A 21111-nucleotide genomic window follows, 5' to 3' on the forward strand; every position below is an offset into this window, starting at 1 on the left:
AAGGCATTGTTCTGCGTCCTAGTCTCCAGGGCAGCAGAAAACAAGCTTGCTCCCTCCTCCCTATGACTTCCCCTCACATATTTGTACATGGCTATCATGTCTCCTCTCAGCCTTCTCTTCTGCAGGCTAAACATGCCCAGGTCTTTAAGCCGCTCCCCATGGGGCTTGTTCTCCAGACCCTTGATCATTTTAGTCGCCCTCCTCTGGACACCTTCCAGCTTTTCAACATCTCCTTTCAATTGCAGTGCCCAGAATTAGACACAGTGTGGTTCCAGGTAAAGTGGTCTGACCAAGGCAGAATAGAGGGGGAGCAGGACTTCCCTGGATCTAGACACTCTGCCCCTATTTATGCAGGCCAAAATCCCATAAGGAGGAGGGAGCAAGCTTGTTGTCTGCTGCTCTGCAAACTAGGATGCAGAATAATGGCTTCAAAATACAGGAAAGGGGATTCCACCTGAACATAAGGAAGAACTTCCTGACTGTGAGAGCAGTTCAGCTGTGGAACCTTCTTTGGAGGCTTTTAAGCAGAGGCTGGATGGCCATCTGTCCGGGGTGCTTTGAATGGCATTTCCTGCTTCTTGGCAGGGGGTTGGACTAGATGACCCATGAGGTCTCTTCCAACTCTATGGTTATATGATTTTGTGATTTCTTCCCCTTCCACTTCCTGTTCATGTCTCTTTTAAGTCATAGTCCTTAGAAGTTCTTTGGACAAACATTCTGGCTTCTTTGCACTTGTCCTATTTATGTGGCTTCTCTCCTGTGTGAATCTTTTGATGGGTACGAAGATTCGAACTGTTACTGAAGTTCTTTCCACATTCCATGCATTTATGTGGCTTCTCCCCTGTGTGAGTCCTTTGATGGATACGCAGATGTCCACTCTCACTGAAGCTCTTTCCACATTCCATGCATATATGTGGCTTCTCCCCTGTGTGAGTCCTTTGATGGGTGCGTAGACTTCCACTCTCACTGAAGCCCTTTCCACATTCCATGCATGTATGTGGCTTCTCCCCTGTGTGCATCCTTTGATGGGTGCGTAGATTTCCACTCTGACTGAAGCTCTTTCCACATTTCATGCATGTATGTGGCTTCTCCCGTGTGAGTCCTTTGATGGATACGCAGATGTCCACTCTTACTGAAGCTCTTTCCACATTCCATGCATGTATGTGGCTTCTCCCCTGTGTGAGTCCTTTGATGGGTGCGTAGATCTCCACTCCGACTGAAGCTCTTTCCACATTCCATGCATTTATGTGGTTTCTCCCCTGTGTGGATCCTTTGATGGATACACAGATGTCCACTCTGACTGAAGCTCTTTCCACATTCCATGCATGTATGTGGCTTCTCTCCTGTGTGAGTCCTTTGATGGATACGCAGATGTCCACTCTCACTGAATCTCTTTCCACATTCCATGCATGTATGTGGCTTCTCTCCTGTGTGAGTCCTTTGATGGATACGCAGATGTCCACTCTTACTGAAGCTCTTTCCACATTCCATGCATGTATGTGGCTTCTCCCCTGTGTGAATCCATTGATGGGTGCGTAGATTTCCACTCTGACTGAAGCTCTTTCCACATTCCATGCATGTATGTGGCTTCTCTCCTGTGTGAGTCCTTTGATGGGAACGTAGAATGTCACTCCGACTGAAGCTCTTTCCACATTCCATGCATGTATGTGGCTTCTCTCCTGTGTGCATCCTTTGATGGATACGCAGATGTCCACTCTTACTGAATCTCTTTCCACATTCCATGCATGTATGTGGCTTCTCCCCTGTGTGAATCCTTTGATGGGTGCGTAGACTTCCACTCTGACTGAAGCTCTTTCCACATTCCATGCATGTATGTGGCTTCTCTCCTGTGTGCATCCTTTGATGGATACGCAGATGTCCACGCTGACTGAAGCTCTTTCCACATTCCATGCATGTATGTGGCTTCTCCCCTGTGTGAGTCCTTTGATGGATACGCAGATGTCCACTCTTACTGAAGCTCTTTCCACATTCCATGCATGTATGTGGCTTCTCCCCTGTGTGAGTCCTTTGATGGGTGCGTAGATCTCCACTCTGACTGAAGCTCTTTCCACATTCCATGCATGTATGAGGCTTCTCCCCTGTGTGAGTCCTTTGATGGATACGCAGATGTCCACTCTCATTGAATCTCTTTCCACATTCCATGCATGTATGTGGCTTCTCCCCTGTGTGAGTCCTTTGATGGGTGCGTAGATCTCCACTCCGATTGAACCTCTTTCCACATTCCATGCATGTATGTGGCTTCTCCCCTGTGTGAGTCCTTTGATGGATACGCAGATGTCCACTCTTACTGAAGCTCTTTCCACATTCCATGCATGTATGTGGCTTCTCCCCTGTGTGAGTCCTTTGATGGGTGCGTAGATCTCCACTCTGACTGAAGCTCTTTCCACATTCCATGCATGTATGTGGCTTCTCCCCTGTGTGAGTCCTTTGATGGGTGCGTAGATTTCCACTCTTACTGAGGCTCTTTCCACATTCCATGCATGTATGTGGCTTCTCCCTTGTGTGGGTCCTCTGATGGGTGTGTAGATTTCCACTCTGACTGAAGCTCTTTCCACATTCCACACATTTATATGGCTTCTCTCCTGTGTGAGTTCGTTGATGTTTAGCAAGAGAACTTCTCTCAATGAAACATTTCCCACAGTCCTTACAATTATGTCGCTTCTCCCCTGTGTGTGATTTTGACAATGAATTTTCCATTTTTTAACATTTATTATTCTAATATTATGCCTGAAGTTCACAGATATGGACTCCTGAATAGGACATTTCCTCTTCCCAGTCTCTGTATTGCTGTAGCCTTATTTTCTCTTTACCAACCCCTCTTTTTACAGCACAATCCTCCCTTTCCTTACATTTAAAGGTATGTAGCTTGAAATATAATTTCTCCAATTCATTTCTTCTTCTTGTTAATCCTGCGTACTTTCATTTCAGACGTAAGACAAAGGGCAATGTTTTCTTCATAAGGTTCGTTTAGAGGTTACCTGCGAGATGAATAAGAGGAAAATCTTATCAGGAGCAGAGTACAGAAAGATCTCATTGAACATGAAGAACAATAGCCTAGTGCTGTAGCAATCACAGGGGAAGAGGGGAGAAAGACTGGCCCAACTGGTAAGAGCCCGTTGCCTGCTGAGAAGCACTTTAACACTTGCCCAACAAAGAACAATCCCTGCAAAGGGGATAGCGGCCTAAGATCCTGTGTCTAATCCAACCTTGGTAAAGGAAGGCCTCTAATAATATGGTCAACACGGAAAGGGGCTAACGATGCAAAGCATTTCCTACCTAGATCCCGCTTCTTCACATCTCCACTCAAAACCTGAGTGGCCATCTGTATGGACAGACTATCCCAAGTGATCAGTCTTGGGAGAAAAATACTTCCTCCAACTTGGGGGAGAGATATTTTCCTGATCCTCTCTTTCCCTGCAGCGTGATCCCTGCCCCACGTTTCTAAAGCAAGGCGCCTGGAGACACTGAGAGCACATTAGGCCACAAAGTTCCTTGACATACTGCATTCTTACAAAACCTATACCACAAAGGTATGTAACTTCAGCCAGAGCCAAGGCACTCAGCCTAGCAGCAGTACATGAGAGAAGGCGGTATAGAGGAGACAGATGGATAGACCCCCAGGGTGAGTGGGAATCCTGCTGTCCTCCAGATCCTTCTGCACTCCAACAGCACCCTTGGGTGGGAGACATGATTCCTGCCCAGTTCTGCTCAGTTCAGTCCATTTTAGAAAGGACATTGGCAAACTGCAGCAGATTCATAGAAAGGCAACAAGGACAGGAAGACATTACATTGTAAATGAAGGAAAAATAAAGGCAAAAGTTTGCTTTTGCACAGGAGACAATGTTATGGCTCGAACTAAAATTATGTGCTAAAGATGATGCTTCTGACTGTCATCTGGGTAGTACCAGGTATAGCTTGTGCCACCAGATGACTGCAACTAGGCCGACCACCTGCTCCCTCGATCCGTGTCCCTCCTGGCTAGTAAGATCTTGCCTGGAGGGATTACGTGAACCTCTGTTGAATATAATAAACAGCTCCCTTGAGCAAGGAGTTTTTCCAGAGGGTTTAAAAGAGGCGATGGTATCTCCGCTGCTGAAGAAACCAGACTTAGATCGTTCGGTTTCCTCTAGCTATCACCCAGTCTCGAATCTTCCGTTTCTGGGCAAGGTGGTTGAGAGGGCAGCAGCGGAACAGTTGCAGCAGTTCCTCAATCGCACAGCCGGACTTGATCCCTTCTAGTCCGGCTTCCGTAGGGGGCACGGGACGGAGACTGTGCTAGTTGCCATCACAGATCAGCTTCGCTGCCAAAGGGATCAAGGTGGATCAGCGCTGCTCGTGTTATTGGATCTCACAGCAGCATTTGGTACGGCTGATCACAATCTATTGACCCACTGCCTAGCCATGACGGGGGTTAGGGGGATACCCCTTAAATGGGTGTCCTCCTTCCTCCAGAATCAGGGACAGCGGTTGGTGAGGGGAGGGATGGTTTCCGCGTGGTTTCCGCTAACTTGTGGGGTCCCACAGGGAGCTCTTCTCTCTCCTCTATTATTTAACATCTATATGCGACCGCTTGCCCGACTGGTGCGGAGCTTTGGGCTCGAGTGCCACCAGTACGCTGATGACACTCAGCTCATTCTGAGGATGGAGGGCCGGCCGGATTCTGTACCCGATAGTTTCCATCAGTGCCTTGAGGCCGTTACTGGATGGTTGCGTGCCAGCAGGTTGAGGGTGAATCCAGCAAAGACGGAGATCCTTTGGCTGGGCTGTCCAGGTGGGGGGGAGATGCAGCTGCCTACCCTGGATGGCGAGACACTGCGTCCGTCATCTTCTGTAAAAAGTCTTGGGGTTTTATTGGACCTTCTGCTCACAATGGAGGCCCAGGTCTCTGCTGTGAGCAGATCTGCGTTTTTCCATCTACGTCAGGCTAGGCGACTGGCTCCCTACCTTTCTAGGAACGACCTGGCGACGGTGATCCAGGCGACGGTCATCTTGAGGCTCGGCTACTGTAACGCCCTCTACATTGGTCTTCCTCTGTCAGTGATCCGGAAACTAAAGCTGGTGCAAAACGCAGCGGCTCCGTCTTCTCGTCGGGGTGCCGGCGAGGTGGCGTATCACCCCAATCCTATAACAGCTGCACTGGCTACCGATTGAGTACCGGATTACTTTCAAGATACTGGTAGTAACCTTTAAGGCCTTACATGGTTTGGGGCCGGCGTACCTGAGGGCCCGCTTATCCCCCTACCAACCCCAGAGATTACTTCGGTCCAAAGACCAAAATTTGCTTGAAGTCCCTAACATACGGACTTATCATTTGTCTTCTACTAGGCAGAGAGCCTTCTCGATTGTAGCCCCTCATTTATGGAATGCCTTGCCAGTTGAAACTCGAACTATCCGAGACCTACTTGCCTTTCGGAAAGCCTGCAAAACCTTGCTCTTCCGACAAGCTTTCGATGGGTGAAAAACTCGGGGCTATGTCTGTTTTTATTGTTGTTATTGTTATTTTAAAGCTAAGTGTATTGTTTTAATCTATTTCCGTAAACCGCTCCGAGCCAAACTGGGAGTAGCGGTATACAAGTCTAATAAAATAATTAATTAATTAAATAAAATGGTCCCCCAATTAACCAGAGAATTTGTTGATCACATTCACAAGGACTGCCAAAGGGGTTCCTAAGACCATCAGAAATATGTGTTTTCTGATGGTCTTTGACAACACCTCTGACATCCCCCTCGTGACCTACCCAGGGGTCCCGACCCCCTGGTTGAGAAACATTGATTTACACTGTTACCCTATTGCATATGAAATCTGTTATAGACAAAGACAAAGAGAGAACTCTGAAAACAGAAAAGGAAGAAAGAGGAGAAACAAGAATGAATGGGGAAGCTCAAATTTTGAAATAGAAGATAAAGTGAAGTTCTTCTTGTGACGAAATAGGTACAATCCCAATGCAATCGTGATTTGTAATGTTCTGGATTAGAGAGAAAAGAGAAAGGAAATAAGGAAGATTTTTCAGTGAGACCTTGAATTGAACAGAAGTCAAAACATCTTCCTGAAGCATTGCCAAATAGAGGAGCGTGTTTAGAAAAGACATTTATTTGAAAACTTATCACAATATGATATCTATTGGATAAAAGTGGTTACATAACAAATCCAATGTTCAGTTGAAACCTCCTAAAATGGAGAAAGGAAAACAACATAATAAGATATTGGCTAAACATATAGAAGTTATGAAACCAGTGGAAATTTTGAATGGATTAATCGATAGTGCCAACAATAAGCTGGAAGAAATGAATACCATCATGAAGAATTCTCTAGTGGCCCCCAAAGAAGGACAATTGAAACTGGAAAAGTTTCCGAAAGTTTCCGGGCCAAATTAAAGGTGCAGGTTATTACCTATAAAGCCTTAAACAGTTCAGGACCTGCCTATCTACGTGATCTCTTCCTCTCCTACGAACCAACGCGAATCATAGAATAGTAGAGTTGGAAGAGACCTCATGGGCCATCCAGTCCAACCCCCCGCTAAGAAGCAGGAAATCTCATTCAAAGCACCCCGACAGATGGCCATCCAGCCTCTGCTTAAAAGCCTCCAAAGAAGGAGCCTCCACCAGAGCCCGGGGACCCCCTAAGATCATCCGGGGAGGCGCTCCTCTCGCCCCCGCCTTTGTCTCAAATGCGGCTGGTGGGGACGAGGGAGGGAGAGGGCCTTCTCGGCAGTGGCCCCCCGGCTCTGGAACTCTCTCCCTAAGGAGATCAGGTGTTATGGTTGAGCCTTATGGCTCTGATACTGGGAGACGTGGTCGTAAGACTCCTCGGGAGTCAGATACTCTCGAGGAGCGAGAAAGGAAGCGGCTGCGGGACTTATTTGCAGAACCATCTGACGAGGATTCCTTTGAGGGTTTTACTGAGAGAATGGAGGAAGAGATGGTTAGCTCAGAGGAGGATGACATGGAATGGACTTGTGTGAGGGTGCCACTGGCAATGATAGTATGGAAGGCGATTGGGGACCTTCAGGATTAGACCCGTGGACAAGCTGGAGGGATGGGACGGGATCCACAGCTGGGGATGCTGTGGGGCGTAGTCAAAGGTGCTTCAGTTGTGATGAGGAAAGTGATGAGGAAACGCCTGGAATTAGGGTAACAGCTGATAGTGATGAGGAGCTGTAAACTGGCATAAAATGGGGTTTGGAAGCAATGGCTAATTGCGTTGGGCAAGGTAATCTGGACGAACGCTTGGGCTCTGTGTGGGAAATTCCTGAAGACGGGTGTGATTCGTTTGCTGACTACCTTGGACCTCCGTCGTCTTCTTGACGGACGCCATCTGTTTATTCTGGACTGACTGACTGACTACGGCCTCGGACTCTCCTTCCTGTGATTATCGTTGGACCTGGTGAACTACAAACGTCTGTACCTGCCTTACGACCTTCGGACCGGATTGGAACTTTGCTGACCGCTTCTGCCCTTGAATGCTGCGTTTGTATCTGGAAATTGCTTGCTGTGTGGAGGAGTAACCTCTTAGTTACTCAAACATAGCTTTTGGCAGCAGAGAAGCATCTGCTGCGTTTTTTGTATTCCTTTGAACCTTTTGTTCACCAGCTTTTGTTTGTTTTAGTCCCAGGCTGAAGTAAGCTTTTTTGGTTTAACCCGGATTAAACTCCGGTTTAATCCGGTTTATCTTTTGAACGTTTTCCTTGTGTCTTTTTACTTTTAAGGCCAATGTTTGCCTAGCCCTTGTCTTTTACGGGCATTTTTGGTTCTGTAACTCCAATAAACTTTGTTATATCTTATCTTGTGGCGTTCTGTCCTTGACATCAGGTTAGCTCCTTCCCTGCCCATTCTCCGCCGGGAATTGAAAACATGGTTGTTCCGGAGCGCCTTTGAATAAATAGGCCCAATAGAGCTGTTATTAGAATACTTCTTTCTGTTTTAAAAGCATATGGCACTTTATCACTGTTAGTTATTTCCATGATACAGCACTTTATGAAACATGTCCCCGCTGGTTTGCTTTTAATTATTCTGATTTTATCTGCTTGGATTTTAATGTATTGTCCATTATTTTATTTTGTGTATCGTTGGAATGTTTTAAGTTTCTGTCAAATATGTTGTGTTGTTGTTTCGGGCTTGTCCCTGTTGTGAGCTGCCCCGAGTCCTTTCGGGGAGATGGGGCGGGATATAAAAATAAAGTTGTTTATTATTATTATTATAGGTGGAACAAGAGAAGCCTCCAATTAAGTTGGGAGATACCACAGAAGAGATCTGGGGCCAGAAGAAGAGGCCAAACCAAATCTCTTCAAAAAGAGCTGGAATATACTAAGAGACACAGGTTGTTCAGACCTCTGAAGCAAATGCTGAATGCCGCACAGGAAACAAAGGCCAAGAAAGAGACCACAATGCCTTTAAACAAGAATGAGCGAGATTATATTCTTGAATGGTGAAAGCAGGACGTAGTGAAAGCAGATATTAAAGAAAGGAGAAGTCCAAAAAACGATGAGTAGTTGGAACTAAAAACGCTGATCGGAAGATAAAAAAAGAAAAAATGGGCTGAACAAGAGATCAAGAAGAATGAGATTTTAAAATGTGGTGCTTTACCAGATGATTGTTTTATATCTGTTTTAAATAGTATGGACAAACCCCTCATGTAAGAGACATTAGTTCATAGAAAGGCTGTGTAGCGGGAAAGGGGGGTGAAGGATAATGGTATCTATTAATTCGTGTACGTATAACACTAACTTACTAACAAACAGATTTGACTAATAATCTTCTAAAATTCATTTGGTAATAGAATCATAGAATCATAGAATCATAGAATAGTAGAGTTGGAAGAGACCTCAAGGGCCATCTAGTCCAACCCCCCGCTAAGAAGCAGGAAATCGCATTCAAAGCACCCCCGACAGATGGCCATCCAGCCTCTGCTTAAAAGCCTCCAAAGAAGGAGCCTCCACCACGGCCCGGGGGAGAGAGTTCCACTGCCGAACAGCCCTCACAGTGAGGAAGTTCTTCCTGATGTTCAGGTGGAATCTCCTTTCCTGTAGTTTGAAGCCATTGTTCCGTGTCCTAGTCTGCAGGGCAGCAGAAAATAAGCTTGCTCCCTCCTCCCTATGACTTCCCCTCACATATTTGTACATGGCTATCGTGTCTCCTCTCAGCCTTCTCTTCTGCAGGCTAAAATACAACGAAACCACAGTTTTCTTTAAAAAGGAGCAAGTTGCCAGGAACAATCAAGAAGAACTTAAGAAATGCCATTTCCTAATGGATTCCATCACAAAAACATGGGAAAAGTTTCTCAAACCCAAAAACTTGGTTTCTGCGGGAGGGACATCCTGCTGTAGCACATTTTGCTCTGGTTTTTCAATAAATTCCTCATCACCAGGTCTCAACCAATTCAATTCTCACTCCTTTGTGGCAGCCACAAAACCAAGTTTCCGGAGTAGAGCAACTCCTTTCCAAGTAAGGAATGCACAATAAAACAGGAAACAATACTTTCAAACCAGGAGCAGAACATTTTTCAAATTTTGTTATATTGTCATTTACCTTGTGTCATTTGTTACATCGTGTCATATTTTAACGTGTTAATTGGAATTGGTATATGTTCAGTCTATTTCAGTTTTAAATAGCCACAGCTCACCTGCCCACCAAGCAGGACGAAAGCAGAAATGTGAGTAGATAAATAGGTACTGCTTTCAGTGGGGAGGTAATAAAGATGCCCTTAAGGACACTGATCGGGAAGAAGCTCCTCAACATGGAAGATGAAGTGACAGCCCCCCCCCTCCCCCCATGTCCAGTGTTGAGCACAGCCTCCAAGATGCCGAAAATAAGATGGGAAAAGTTGTTTTTACCTGTGTCTGCGTTGTCTGTCCTTGTTAATTGTAGAATCAGGCACTGAATGTTTGCCGTATGCGTGTTCTGTAAGCCGCTCTGAGTCCCCTTCGGGGCGAGAAGGGCGGGGAATCAATACTGAAAGGAAAAGACAAGCAATTGAACCAAGATCAAATACAAGATGATGATTGAAGAAGAAAGACAGGACTATTGGATTTCAAAATAATTGACAATAATATAGAAGACAGATCAACTTTTGGGGGGATTCTTTTTAGTAGTTTAAGCAATGGATGTCAAGATAAGAGAGATCAAAAACTGGGAGTAATGCAGTAACACATGGAGTACAGTAGAGTCTCACTAATCCAAGCTAAACGGGCCGGCAGAAGCTTGGATAAGCGAATATCTTGGATAATAAGGACTGATCAAGGAAAAGCCTATTAAACATCAAATTGGGTTATGATTTTACAAATTAAGCACCAAAACTTCATGTTAGACAACAAATTTGACAGAAAAAGTAGTTCAATACGCAGTAATGTTATGTTGTAATTACTGTATTTACGAATTTAGCACCAAAATATCACGATATATTGGAAACATTGACTACAAAAATGGCTTGGATTATCCAGAGGCTTGGATAAGCGAGGCTTGGATTAGTGAGACTCTACTGTATTTGAGAAAGTACGAAGCAGTGATCCAAGGCGGATTTATCCTTACGGAATCCAGTTTGCTCAGGGCTGATGGTTTTGTTCTGGTCCAGCCTGGTCAACAACTTTATTAATAGGAATTTTGCACAAAGCTTTCCAATTACCGATAGAAGGCTAATTGGCCAGTAATTGGAAGGATCGGGAGGGTCACCTTTTCTGTAGATTGGAACTATAATGGCAAATTGCCAGTGGTTTGGTAGGATGCCCGTGTTGTTAATGATGGTGAAGACTGCCACCAAGAAGAGGGTCCACCACTCAGGATCCGATGTCAGAATCTCCGGGATAATTAACTCCGATCCAAGTACTTTTCCATTTTTTAGACCAACGATCAGGTCTGCTCCTTCACTACTGAAACAGGGGGCCAGTCGGTCAATTCAGGAGAATCTGTCGCTTTTTTTTCGTGTCAGGAGCAACCCGAGTTGCTTCCGGAGTGAGAGAATTGGCCGTCTGCAAGGACGTTGCCCAGGGGACGTTGCCTGGATGTTCTGCTGTTTTACCATCCTTGTGGGAGGGAGGCTTCTCTCATGTCCCTGCATGGAGCTGCAGCTGAGAGAGGGAGCTCACCTGGGTGGGGTTCGAACCTGGCAGCCTTCAGGTCAGCAGCCCAACCTTCAAGCCCGGAGGCTTTTATCCCCTAGGCCACCGGAGGCTCCAAAATCTACCCCTGAGCTCTGGGTTTCTAACTCATCAGCCCGAAAGAGGTTGGAAAAAATGACTATATCCGTTTGAGGGAGAGACTTATTTATTTATTTATTTATTTATTTACTTACTACATTTATATGCCGCTCTTCTCACCCCGAAGGGGACTCAGAGCGGCTTACAATTCAAATGTACATACAATATATTATTAGCATAGCACAATATAAGCAATTAAATTACTATATTGTACTATATAATTTCATGGTAATATTATTAGTAATATTACATTTAATATATAATATATAATTAATATTATATTATATTATTAATTAGTATAATATTGTATTGCATTATAATATTATTATCAATATTACAAGTACGTACAATATATTGTATATTTATAAATTATTGTATATTATATATATCTATATATATAAAAGAGTGATGGCATCATGGCAATTCACAAAACAACAAAAGTACAGGCCCCCCAACCTCAAAATTTGACAACGCAACCCATCATCCACGCCTCAAGGTTGATACAACAAAAAGAAAAGAAAAATAAAGTCCTAATTAGAGGGAGAGCAATAATTTTTTTTATCCAATTGCTGCCAGTTTAGAGGGCTAATCTCTGCCCACTTGGTTGCCTAGCAACCAAGGGACAGCCAGGTTTCAGTTAGGGGACAGGCAGATTTAGGCCTCACTTAGACTTCTTCCACAGATTATCTAATTTGCACTGGATTATATGGCAGTGTAGACTCAAGGCCCTTCCACACAGCTATATAACCCATTTATAATCTTATATTATCTGCTTTGCACTGGATTATCTTGACTCCACACTGCCATATAATCCACTTCAGTGTGCATTTTATACAGCTGTGAAGAAGGAGCCTCATATAATCCAGTTCTGAGCAGATAATATAAGATTAGAAATATACAGTAGAGTCTCACTTATCCAACGTAAACAGGCAGGCAGGATAAGTGAATATGTTGGATAATAAGGGATTCAGGAAAAGCCAATTAAACATCAAATTAGGTCATCGTTATACAAATTAAGCACCAAAACATCATATTATACAACAAATTTGACAGAAAAAGTAGTTCCATGCGCAGTAATGCTATGTAGTATTTACAGTAGAGTCTCACTTATCCAACACTCGCTTATCCAACGTTCTGGATTATCCAACGCATTTTTGTAGTCAATGCTTTCAATATATCGTGATATTTTGGTGCTAAATTCATAAATCCAGTAATTTCTACATAGAATTACTGCGTATTGAACTATTTTTTCTTCCAAATTTGTTGTCTAACATGATGTTTTGGTCCTTAATTTGTGAAATCATAACTTAATTTGATGTTTAATAGGCTTATCCTTAATCCCTCCTTATTATCCAACATATTCGCTTATCCAACATTCTGCCGGCCCGTTTATGTTGGATAAGTGAGACTCTACTGTACTGTATTTACAAATTTACCACTAAAATATCACAATGAATTTAAAACACTGACTACAAAAACATTGATTATGAAAAGGCAGACTGCGTTGGATAATCCAGAACATTGTATAAGCGAATGTTGGATAAGTGAGATTCTTCTTTAATATGAAATAATTACTGGGATAGAATAATGCAGAACAATATAATCTCTAAAACCAGGACAGTAAATAAACAGGGGAATTCCACACAGGAAACAATCAGGGCCAGCTAACACCTCCCAACAAAGTATTCCCATCATCAAAGTCTGGCAAATCCTGTTTTCTCAGGGCCACAGACAGTAGAAGCACATAAAATATCGCAAACAACACCACTCTGAAAACAAGGGAATTCCAGACAGGAAACAATCAGGGCCAGCTAACACCTCCCAACAAAAAATTCACTCAGGGAGGAAACAGCCAGGCTTTAAAGCTGCAAGGCTATTACATCCTAATCATTTTTCCTAATTGCAGCATTCATACTTGCCTCCAACAAACAAAAAAAAACCAATCAGAAATATTGTATATTCACAACCTTTAGGAAATAATATCCCCTGATGGCGCAGCGTGTTAAAGCGCTGAGCTGCTGAACTTCTGGACCGAAAGGCCACAGGTTTGAATTGGGGGAGCGGAGAGAGCCCCCACTGTTAGCCCCAGCTTCTACCAACCCAGAAGTTCGAAAACATGCAAATGTGAGTGCATCAATAGGTACTGCTCCGGCGGGAAGGAGTCTACGGACAACGCCGGCTCTTTGGCTTAGAAATGGAGATGAGCACCAGGCCCCAGAGTCAGACATGACTGGACTTAACGTCAGAGGGAAACCTTTACCTTTAGTATTGTATAGTATTTATGCGTTGTCCATGTGTTGTGAAAGCTTGGGTTGTGTCCAGCTGCATAGTAGAAAGGGTTGGGCTGGATGGCCCCTAGGATTCTCTCCAAACTCTTGGATTCTATGCTTCTATTATTATTATTATTATTATTATTGACACAACGACGTTGTATGACACAGCAAACAAGATAGATATGCTGGGTTTCGCTTCACAAAATCACAAGTCGAACACTTCCCAAGTGTCTAGGACTGTGTGATGTATTTTCGGATGATGCGTGCAGATCCCAGCAGGGTGGCTTTTTGCAGTTGGCAGATCGTGATTTTGTCAATGTCTATTGTTTCCAAATGCCAGTGGCTGAGATCTTTCGGCACGGCACCCAGTGTGCCCATCACCACCGGGACCACCTGCACTGGTTTCTGCCAGAGTCTTTGAAGTTCAATCTTGAGGTCCTGATAGCGGCTGAGTTTTTCCTGTTGTTTTTCGTCAATGCGACTGTCACCTGGGATGGCAACATCAATGATCCAAACCTTTTTCTTTTCCACAACTGTGATGTCTGGTGTGTTGTGTTCCAGAACTTTGTCAGTCTGGATTCGGAAGTCCCACAGTCTCTTTGCGTGCTCATTTTCCAATACTTTTGCAGGTTTGTGATCCCACCAGTTCTTTGCTGCTGGCAGGTGGCACTTGAGGCATAAGTTCCAATGAATCATTTGGGCCACATAGTTGTGCCTCTGTTTTAGTCTGTCTGTGCAATTTTCTTACAGCAGCTGAGGATATGATCCATGGTTTCGTCGGTTTCCTTGCACAGTCTGCATTTTGGGTCATCAGCTGATTTTTCGATCTTGGCCTGAATTGCCTTTGTCCTGATGGCTTGCTCCTGGGCTGCAAGGATCAGGCCTTCTGTCTCCTTCTTCAGGGTCCCATTTGTGAGCCAGAGCCAGGTCTTCTCCTTGTCAGCTTTTCCTTCAATTTTTATTATTATTATTATTACATTGTATGACACAGCAAACAAGATAGATATACTGGATTTCGTATCACAAAATCACAAGTCGAACACTTCCCAAGTGTCTAGGATTGTGTGATGTATTTTCGGATGATGCGTGCAGATCCCAGTAGGGTAGCCTTTTGCAGTTGACAGATCGTAATTTTGTCAATGTCTATTATTATTATTATTATTATTATTATTATTATTATTATTATTATTACTATTATTATTATTATTATTTGGATGGTCCTGGTCCAGGCTAGGAGCTACCTGTGGTGCAGTGGGTTAAAGCCTTGTAACTTGAAGGTTGGGTTGCTGACCTGAAAGCTGCCAGGTTTGAATCCAACCTGGGGAGAGCACGGATGAGCTCCCTCTATCAGCTCCAGCTCCATGCAGAGACATGAGTGAAGCCTCCCACAAAGATGGTAAAAACATCAAAACATCTGGGCAATGTCCCCTGGGAAACTTTCTTGCAGAAGGCCAATTCTCTCACACCAGAAACAACTTGCAGTTTCTCAAGTCGCTCCTGAAATACACACAAAAAAGGTCCAGGGTATTTGGCTGAGATCTTCAAGAGAGGCCCTTCTCTCTCATGAATGGTTGGTGGGAACTTCAACTGATTCAAAGAGCAGCAGCCAGGTTGCCAACTGGGACTTGCTACAGGCACTGGACATCCCCCCTCCACCGACTGCCAGTCTGTTACCGGGCACAATTCAAAGTGCTGGTTTTGACCTTTAAAGCCCTAGATGGTTCAGGTCCAGGCTGTTTGGCTGACCGCATCCCCTTGGATGAACCTCCCCGGGCCCTGAGATCCCCTCAGGAGAGGCCCTTCCTTCTCTCGGTCCCACCTCCATCTCAAGCTTTACTGGTGGGAACGAGAGAGCGGACCTTCCTTCCTTCTCAGTGGCAAATGCCCCTCAACTCTGGAACTCCTTGCCATGGGAAGCCGGATGGCCCCCTCCCTGTTGTCCTTTAGATGGCAGGCTATAACTTTTTTTTATTTAGGCAGCCTTTTGAAGAGGAAGGTTTTTAAGATCAGGTTAGTGGGTGCTGCAGTTTTTAACTTTGGATATTTTTCATTGATATTGAACTGTCCATTTTTAGTGCTGTTTGTGTTTAATTCTGTTTTAATGTTTATATATTTGTATATTTCAAAGTGTATTCTAATGATTTTATATGTCAAATCGCTTTGAGTCCCCTTTGGGAAGGTACAGCAGGGTATAAATACAACAACAACAACAACAAACAGCTCTTTTTAAATTTTTTATATAAATTTTATTTACATACATTAACAATTTACAGTATAAAAGAACACAAAAGAATGAACATTTTACAAACACGTAACCCACTCTCAAGGCCTGAACAAGTATAATTTCTTTTGCCATAAAATATATTTTAGAGAGTAAAAAAGGAAAACAGTACAACTTGTTGGTCAGGAATTTAGCATATAACATTTGTTTACTGGTTGAATTTAATAAAAACTGACCAATATGAATTGAAATCTGATCTCTTAATTTCGCCTCTGAACACCCTCTTTTTCATTGATGGTTTATCATTTAAGGCTACATTCCGTAATAATAACAACAACAACAATAATAATAATAATAATAACTTTATTTTTATACCCCACCCCATCTCCCCGAAGGGACTCGAGGCGGCTTACATGAGGCCTTGCCCGATACAATATAATAACAACAACAAAACAATAAAACAACTATCCCAACAATAAAAACATCAGCATCAATAAAACAGTCATTAAAATCAACATACAGCATAAAATGTTAAAAACAAGAGACTAATACACAGATCTAGGCCAAAGTGCAGAATATTCCAAAATGGGTAGAGGTAGTTTCACAGCTAAATTGGACAATAAAGTGCAATGTAATAATGGCAAAGCATCAATGATGGAGCTATTGTAGAATGGGCAGATAAATCAAACCCACAACAATTAATCATCAAAGGCCTTTTGGAAGAGCCAGGTTTTTAGCCTCTTCCGGAAGGAGAGGAGGGTAGGGGCCTGCCTGATCTCTCTAGGGAGCGAGTTCCAAAGCCGGGGGGCCACGACGGAGAAGGCCCTCTCTCTCTTGTCCCCACCAACCACGACTGTGAGGGTGGTGGGAGCGAGAGGAGGGCCTCCCCCGACGAGCGAAGAGAACGTGCGGGTTCATAGGGGGAGATGCGGTCTCTAAGGTAGGTGGGTCCCAAACCGTTTAGGGCTTTGTAGGTAAGAACCTGCACCTTGAATTGGGCCCGGAAAGTAAATGGCAGCCAGTGGAGCTCCTTAAACAGAGGCGTTGAGCGCGCCCTGTAATTTGCTCCGGTTAGAAGCCTGGCTGCTGAGTGTTGTAATTGTAATTTCCGAGCCGTCTTCAAAGGCAGCCCCACATAGCGCGCATTGCAATAATCCAGTCTAGAGGTAACTAAGGCATGGACCACCGTGGTCAGATCAGACTTCTTGAGGTATGGATGCAGCTGGCGCACAAGTTTTAATTGTGCAAAGGCCCTCCCGGCCACGGCCGACACCTGGGCCTCAAGCGTACCTCCCCATCCCATATTTCTGGCGTGAGATTGGTTACTAGTGGTGTACATTCGGGTAAAAGCTTGCCACGTTTCGTTTCCGGCTTTTGTTGCGGGGCTTGATCTGTTTTCGGAAAGCCTCCCGAAATTGGGAGGGTTGCTTTCGATTGTTTTGTTTCAAGGGCCCAAAAATCGTCCCATTATGGGGGGGGGGGGGCGTCCTACCCACTGGCTCCCCTTCCTGAGGCGTTCGGCTGCCTGGCAGGCACTGCACTTCTTCTCTTCCTCCTCCTCCTCCCCTGATGCCCACAATGCCCTGCATTAACTCACAGAAGTCATGGCCAGGCAGCCCCACATCCAGACCTCAGCAAGCAAGTAGGAAGGAACCACTGCCCCTCCCTCCTTTGGTGGGCAGCGGGACGTGTGCGTGTGGTGGGGTGTGTGACTGTGCAGGCGCTCAGCTGCAGGCAGGCAGTGAGAGGTGCGCAGAAGCTTTCCAGGCCTGCCTGCACACCCCACGCCACACACAAACTCTCACTGGACAGAAAGTGTGTGTGTGGCAGGGCGCAGGCAGGCCTGGCAAGCGCACATTCACCTCTCACTGCCTGCCTGCAGCCAGCAATCACACACCCACACACCCACACACACACACACAAGGCGTACAGCCTTATCGACCTATGCTCCAATTCTGTGGAACTCATTGCCTCCATATGTTAGAGCAATATCAGAGTTGCGATCTTTTGTAAAAGCGCTCAAGACTTGGCTGTTTGGTTGTGCATTTAAGTAAATCAGATCTAATTTACTAAATAGTCACTGTTGAATGTTTTTATGTTGAATGTTTTTATATTGTGGAATGATATTTTAAATTGTAAGTCGCTTGGAGCACTCTGGTGGAGAGCGACTAATCTATATATATAAAAGAGTGATGGCATCACGGCAATTCACAAAACAACAAAAGTACAGGCCCCCCAACCCCAAAATTTGACAACACAACCCATCATCCACGCCTCAAGGTTGATACAACCAAAAGAAAAGAAAAATAAAGTCCTAATTAGAGGGAGAGCAATAATTTTTTTTATCCAATTGCTGCCAGTTTAGAGGGCTAATCTCTGCCCACTTGGTTGCCTAGCAACCAAGGGACAGCCAGGGTTCAGTTAGGGGACAGGCAGATTTAGGCCTCACTTAGACTTCTTCCACAGATTATCTAATTTGCACTGGATTATATGGCAGTGTAGATTCAAGGCCCTTCCACACAGCTATATAACCCATTTATAATCTTATATTATCTGCTTTGCACTGGATTACCTTGACTCCACACTTCCATATAATCCACTTCAGTGTGCATTTTATACAGCTGTGAAGAAGGGGCCTCAGATAATCCAGTTCTGAGCAGATAATATAAGATTAGAAATATACAGTAGAATCTCACTTATCCAACGTAAACAGGCCGGCAGGATAAGTGAATATGTTGGATAATAAGAAGGGATTCAGGAAAAGCCAATTAAACATCAAATTAGGTAATCGTTATACAAATTAAGCACCAAAACATCATATTATACACCAAATTTGACAGAAAAAGTAGTTCCATGCGCAGTAATGCTATGTAGTATTTACAGTAGAGTCTCACTTATCCAACACTCGCTTATCCAACGTTCTGGATTATCCAACGCATTTTTGTAGTCAATGCTTTCAATATATCGTGATATTTTGGTGCTAAATTCATAAATACAGTAATTACTATATAGCATTACTGTGTACTGAACTACTTTTTCTGACAAATTTGTTGTCTAACATGATGTTTTGGTGCTTAAAATTTGTAAAATCATAACTTAATTTGATGTTTAATAGGGTTATCCTTAATTCCTCATTATCCAACATATTCGCTTATCCAACGTTCTACCGGCCCGTTTATGTTGGATAAGTGAGACTCTACTGTACTGTATTTACAAATTTACCACTAAAATATCACAATGAATTTAAAACACTGACTACAAAAACATTGATTATGAAAAGGCAGACTGCGTTGGATAATCCAGAACATTGTATAAGCGAATGTTGGATAAGTGAGATTCTTCTTTAATATAAAATAATTACTGGGATAGAATAATGCAGAACAATATAATCTCTAAAACCAGGACAGTAAATAAACAGGGGAATTCCACACAGGAAACAATTAGGGCCAGCTAACACCTCCCAACAAAGTATTCCCATCATCAAAGTCTGGCAAATCCTGTTTTCTCAGGGCCACAGACAGTAGAAGCACATAAAATATCGCAAACAACACCACTCTGTAAACAAGGGTATTCCAGACAGGAAACAATCAGGGCCAGCTAACACCTCCCAACAAAGTATTCCCATCATCAAAGTCTGGAAAATCCTCTGTTTTCTCAGGGCCACAGACAGTAGAAGCACATAAAATATCGCAAACAACACCACTCTGAAAACAAGGGAATTCCAGACAGGAAACAATCAGGGCCAGCTAACACCTCCCAACAAAAAATTCACTCAGGGAGGAAAGAGCCAGGCTTTAAAGCTGCAAGGCCATTACATCCTAATCATTTTTCCTAATTGCAGCATTCATACTTGCCTCCAACAGACAAAAAAAACCAATCAGAAATATTGTGTATTCACAACCTTTAGGAAATAATATCCCCTGATGGCGTAGCGTGTTAAAGAGCTGAACTGCTGAACTTCTGGACTGAAAGGCCACAGGTTTGAATTGGGGGAGCGGAGAGAGCCCCCACTGTTAGCTCCAGCTTCTGCCAACCCAGAAGTTCGAAAACATGCAAATGTGAGTGCATCAATAGGTACTGCTCCGGCGGGAAGGTAACGCCGCTCCATGTAGTCATCCCACATGACCTTGGAGGAGTCTACGGACAACGCCGGCTCTTCGGCTTAGAAATGGAGATGAGCCCCAACCCCCAGAGTCAGACACGACTGGTCTTAATGTCTGGGGAAAACCTTTACCCTTGACCTTAACTACCACCAATTCCTCAATACTTTATTTCCCAGACCACCAGACTTCGCCACAGCAACGCGTGGCCGGGCACAGCTAGTTAAGAAATGAAGTGAAGTGAAGTGAAGTGAGGAGGAAAAAGAGAAGAAGTGTGCATGCATGAAATTTTGGCTCCACATGAAAGCAGGCTTTCGTGTCGAGCTGAGTTTTGTGTGGGGAGGGGGGCTTTCTGTTTCATGCTTCCGAATAAATGGAAGACATGGAAGAAATGGTAAGAATGAATTTCATGCCCATGCCTATTGGTTACTATCTTCCCATTCCTTGCAATCACAAGTCTTCCCACTGTGAGTAAAATAATCACCAATTCTTTTTCTTCCAATTCTAAATTCAACTTTGTGGCATCCATTAGTAATGGTAACCTACCCTGTTTCCCCTAAAATAAGACATCCCCAGAAAATAAGACCTAGTAGAGGTTTTGCTGAATTGCTAAATATAAGGCCTCCCCTGAAAGTAAGACCTAGCAAAGTTTTTGTTTTGAAGCATGGGCAACAAACAGAACATCAGAGCATGCAGGATCGGTAAATGTACGTACCATAGAGTGTTGTACATGGAAATATTGGTAGTAACAAGAAATTCACAGTTTGTCTGGTTATGCTGGTTTATGATGGCAACTACTGTACAGTATAGAATAAATGTTCATTTTATTTATTCAACAATAAATATTAATTCTTCTTCATGGAAAAATAAGACATCCCCTGAAAATAAGACCTAGTGCATCTTTGGGAGCAAAAATTAATATAAGACACTGTCTTATTTTCGGGGAAACACGGTAGCATCCGGGGCAATGTTTATCCTATAATGTTCCCTATTTCCATAAATATACCCTGTTTCCTCAAAAATAAGACAGTATATTAATTTTTGCTCCCAAAGATGCACTAGGTCTTATTTTCAGGGGATGTCTTATTTTTCCATGAAGAAGAATTCACATTTATTGTTGAACAAAAGAATGAACATTTATTATATACTGTACAGTAGTTGTCATCACAAACAAGCATAACCAGACAAACTGTGAATCCTATCAAGAATTTCTTGTTACTACCATTATTTCCATGTACAATAATCTATGGCACGTGCATTTACCCATCCTCCAAGCTCTGTTTGGCGGGCATGCTTCCAAACAAAAC

General features: G+C 43.7%; 1 protein-coding gene across 3 annotated transcripts in view; it reads right to left on the bottom strand.

Moving 5' to 3' along the window:
• LOC134294916 (gastrula zinc finger protein XlCGF57.1-like) overlaps positions 1–21111 on the bottom strand; it is a 48189-nt gene that overhangs the window by 20405 nt on the left and 6673 nt on the right. Inside the window, exons 1-3 of one of the 3 annotated variants that reach the window (XM_062966756.1) lie at positions 13471–13575; positions 9852–9969; positions 19–2999 (exon numbers count right to left, since the gene is read on the bottom strand). In XM_062966756.1, the coding sequence (XP_062822826.1) occupies positions 964–2718 (1755 nt within the window). In that variant the 5' untranslated portion in view covers positions 2719–2999; positions 9852–9969; positions 13471–13575 and the 3' untranslated portion in view covers positions 19–963. Of the gene's footprint in view, positions 1–18; positions 3000–9851; positions 9970–13470; positions 13576–21111 lie in introns of those variants that run through there. The other 2 variants (XR_010001528.1, XM_062966757.1) reach the window with 2 other exon arrangements.

Source organism: Anolis carolinensis, unplaced genomic scaffold (genome assembly GCF_035594765.1).
Source record: "Anolis carolinensis isolate JA03-04 unplaced genomic scaffold, rAnoCar3.1.pri scaffold_29, whole genome shotgun sequence".
Taxonomy (NCBI): domain Eukaryota; kingdom Metazoa; phylum Chordata; class Lepidosauria; order Squamata; family Dactyloidae; genus Anolis; species Anolis carolinensis.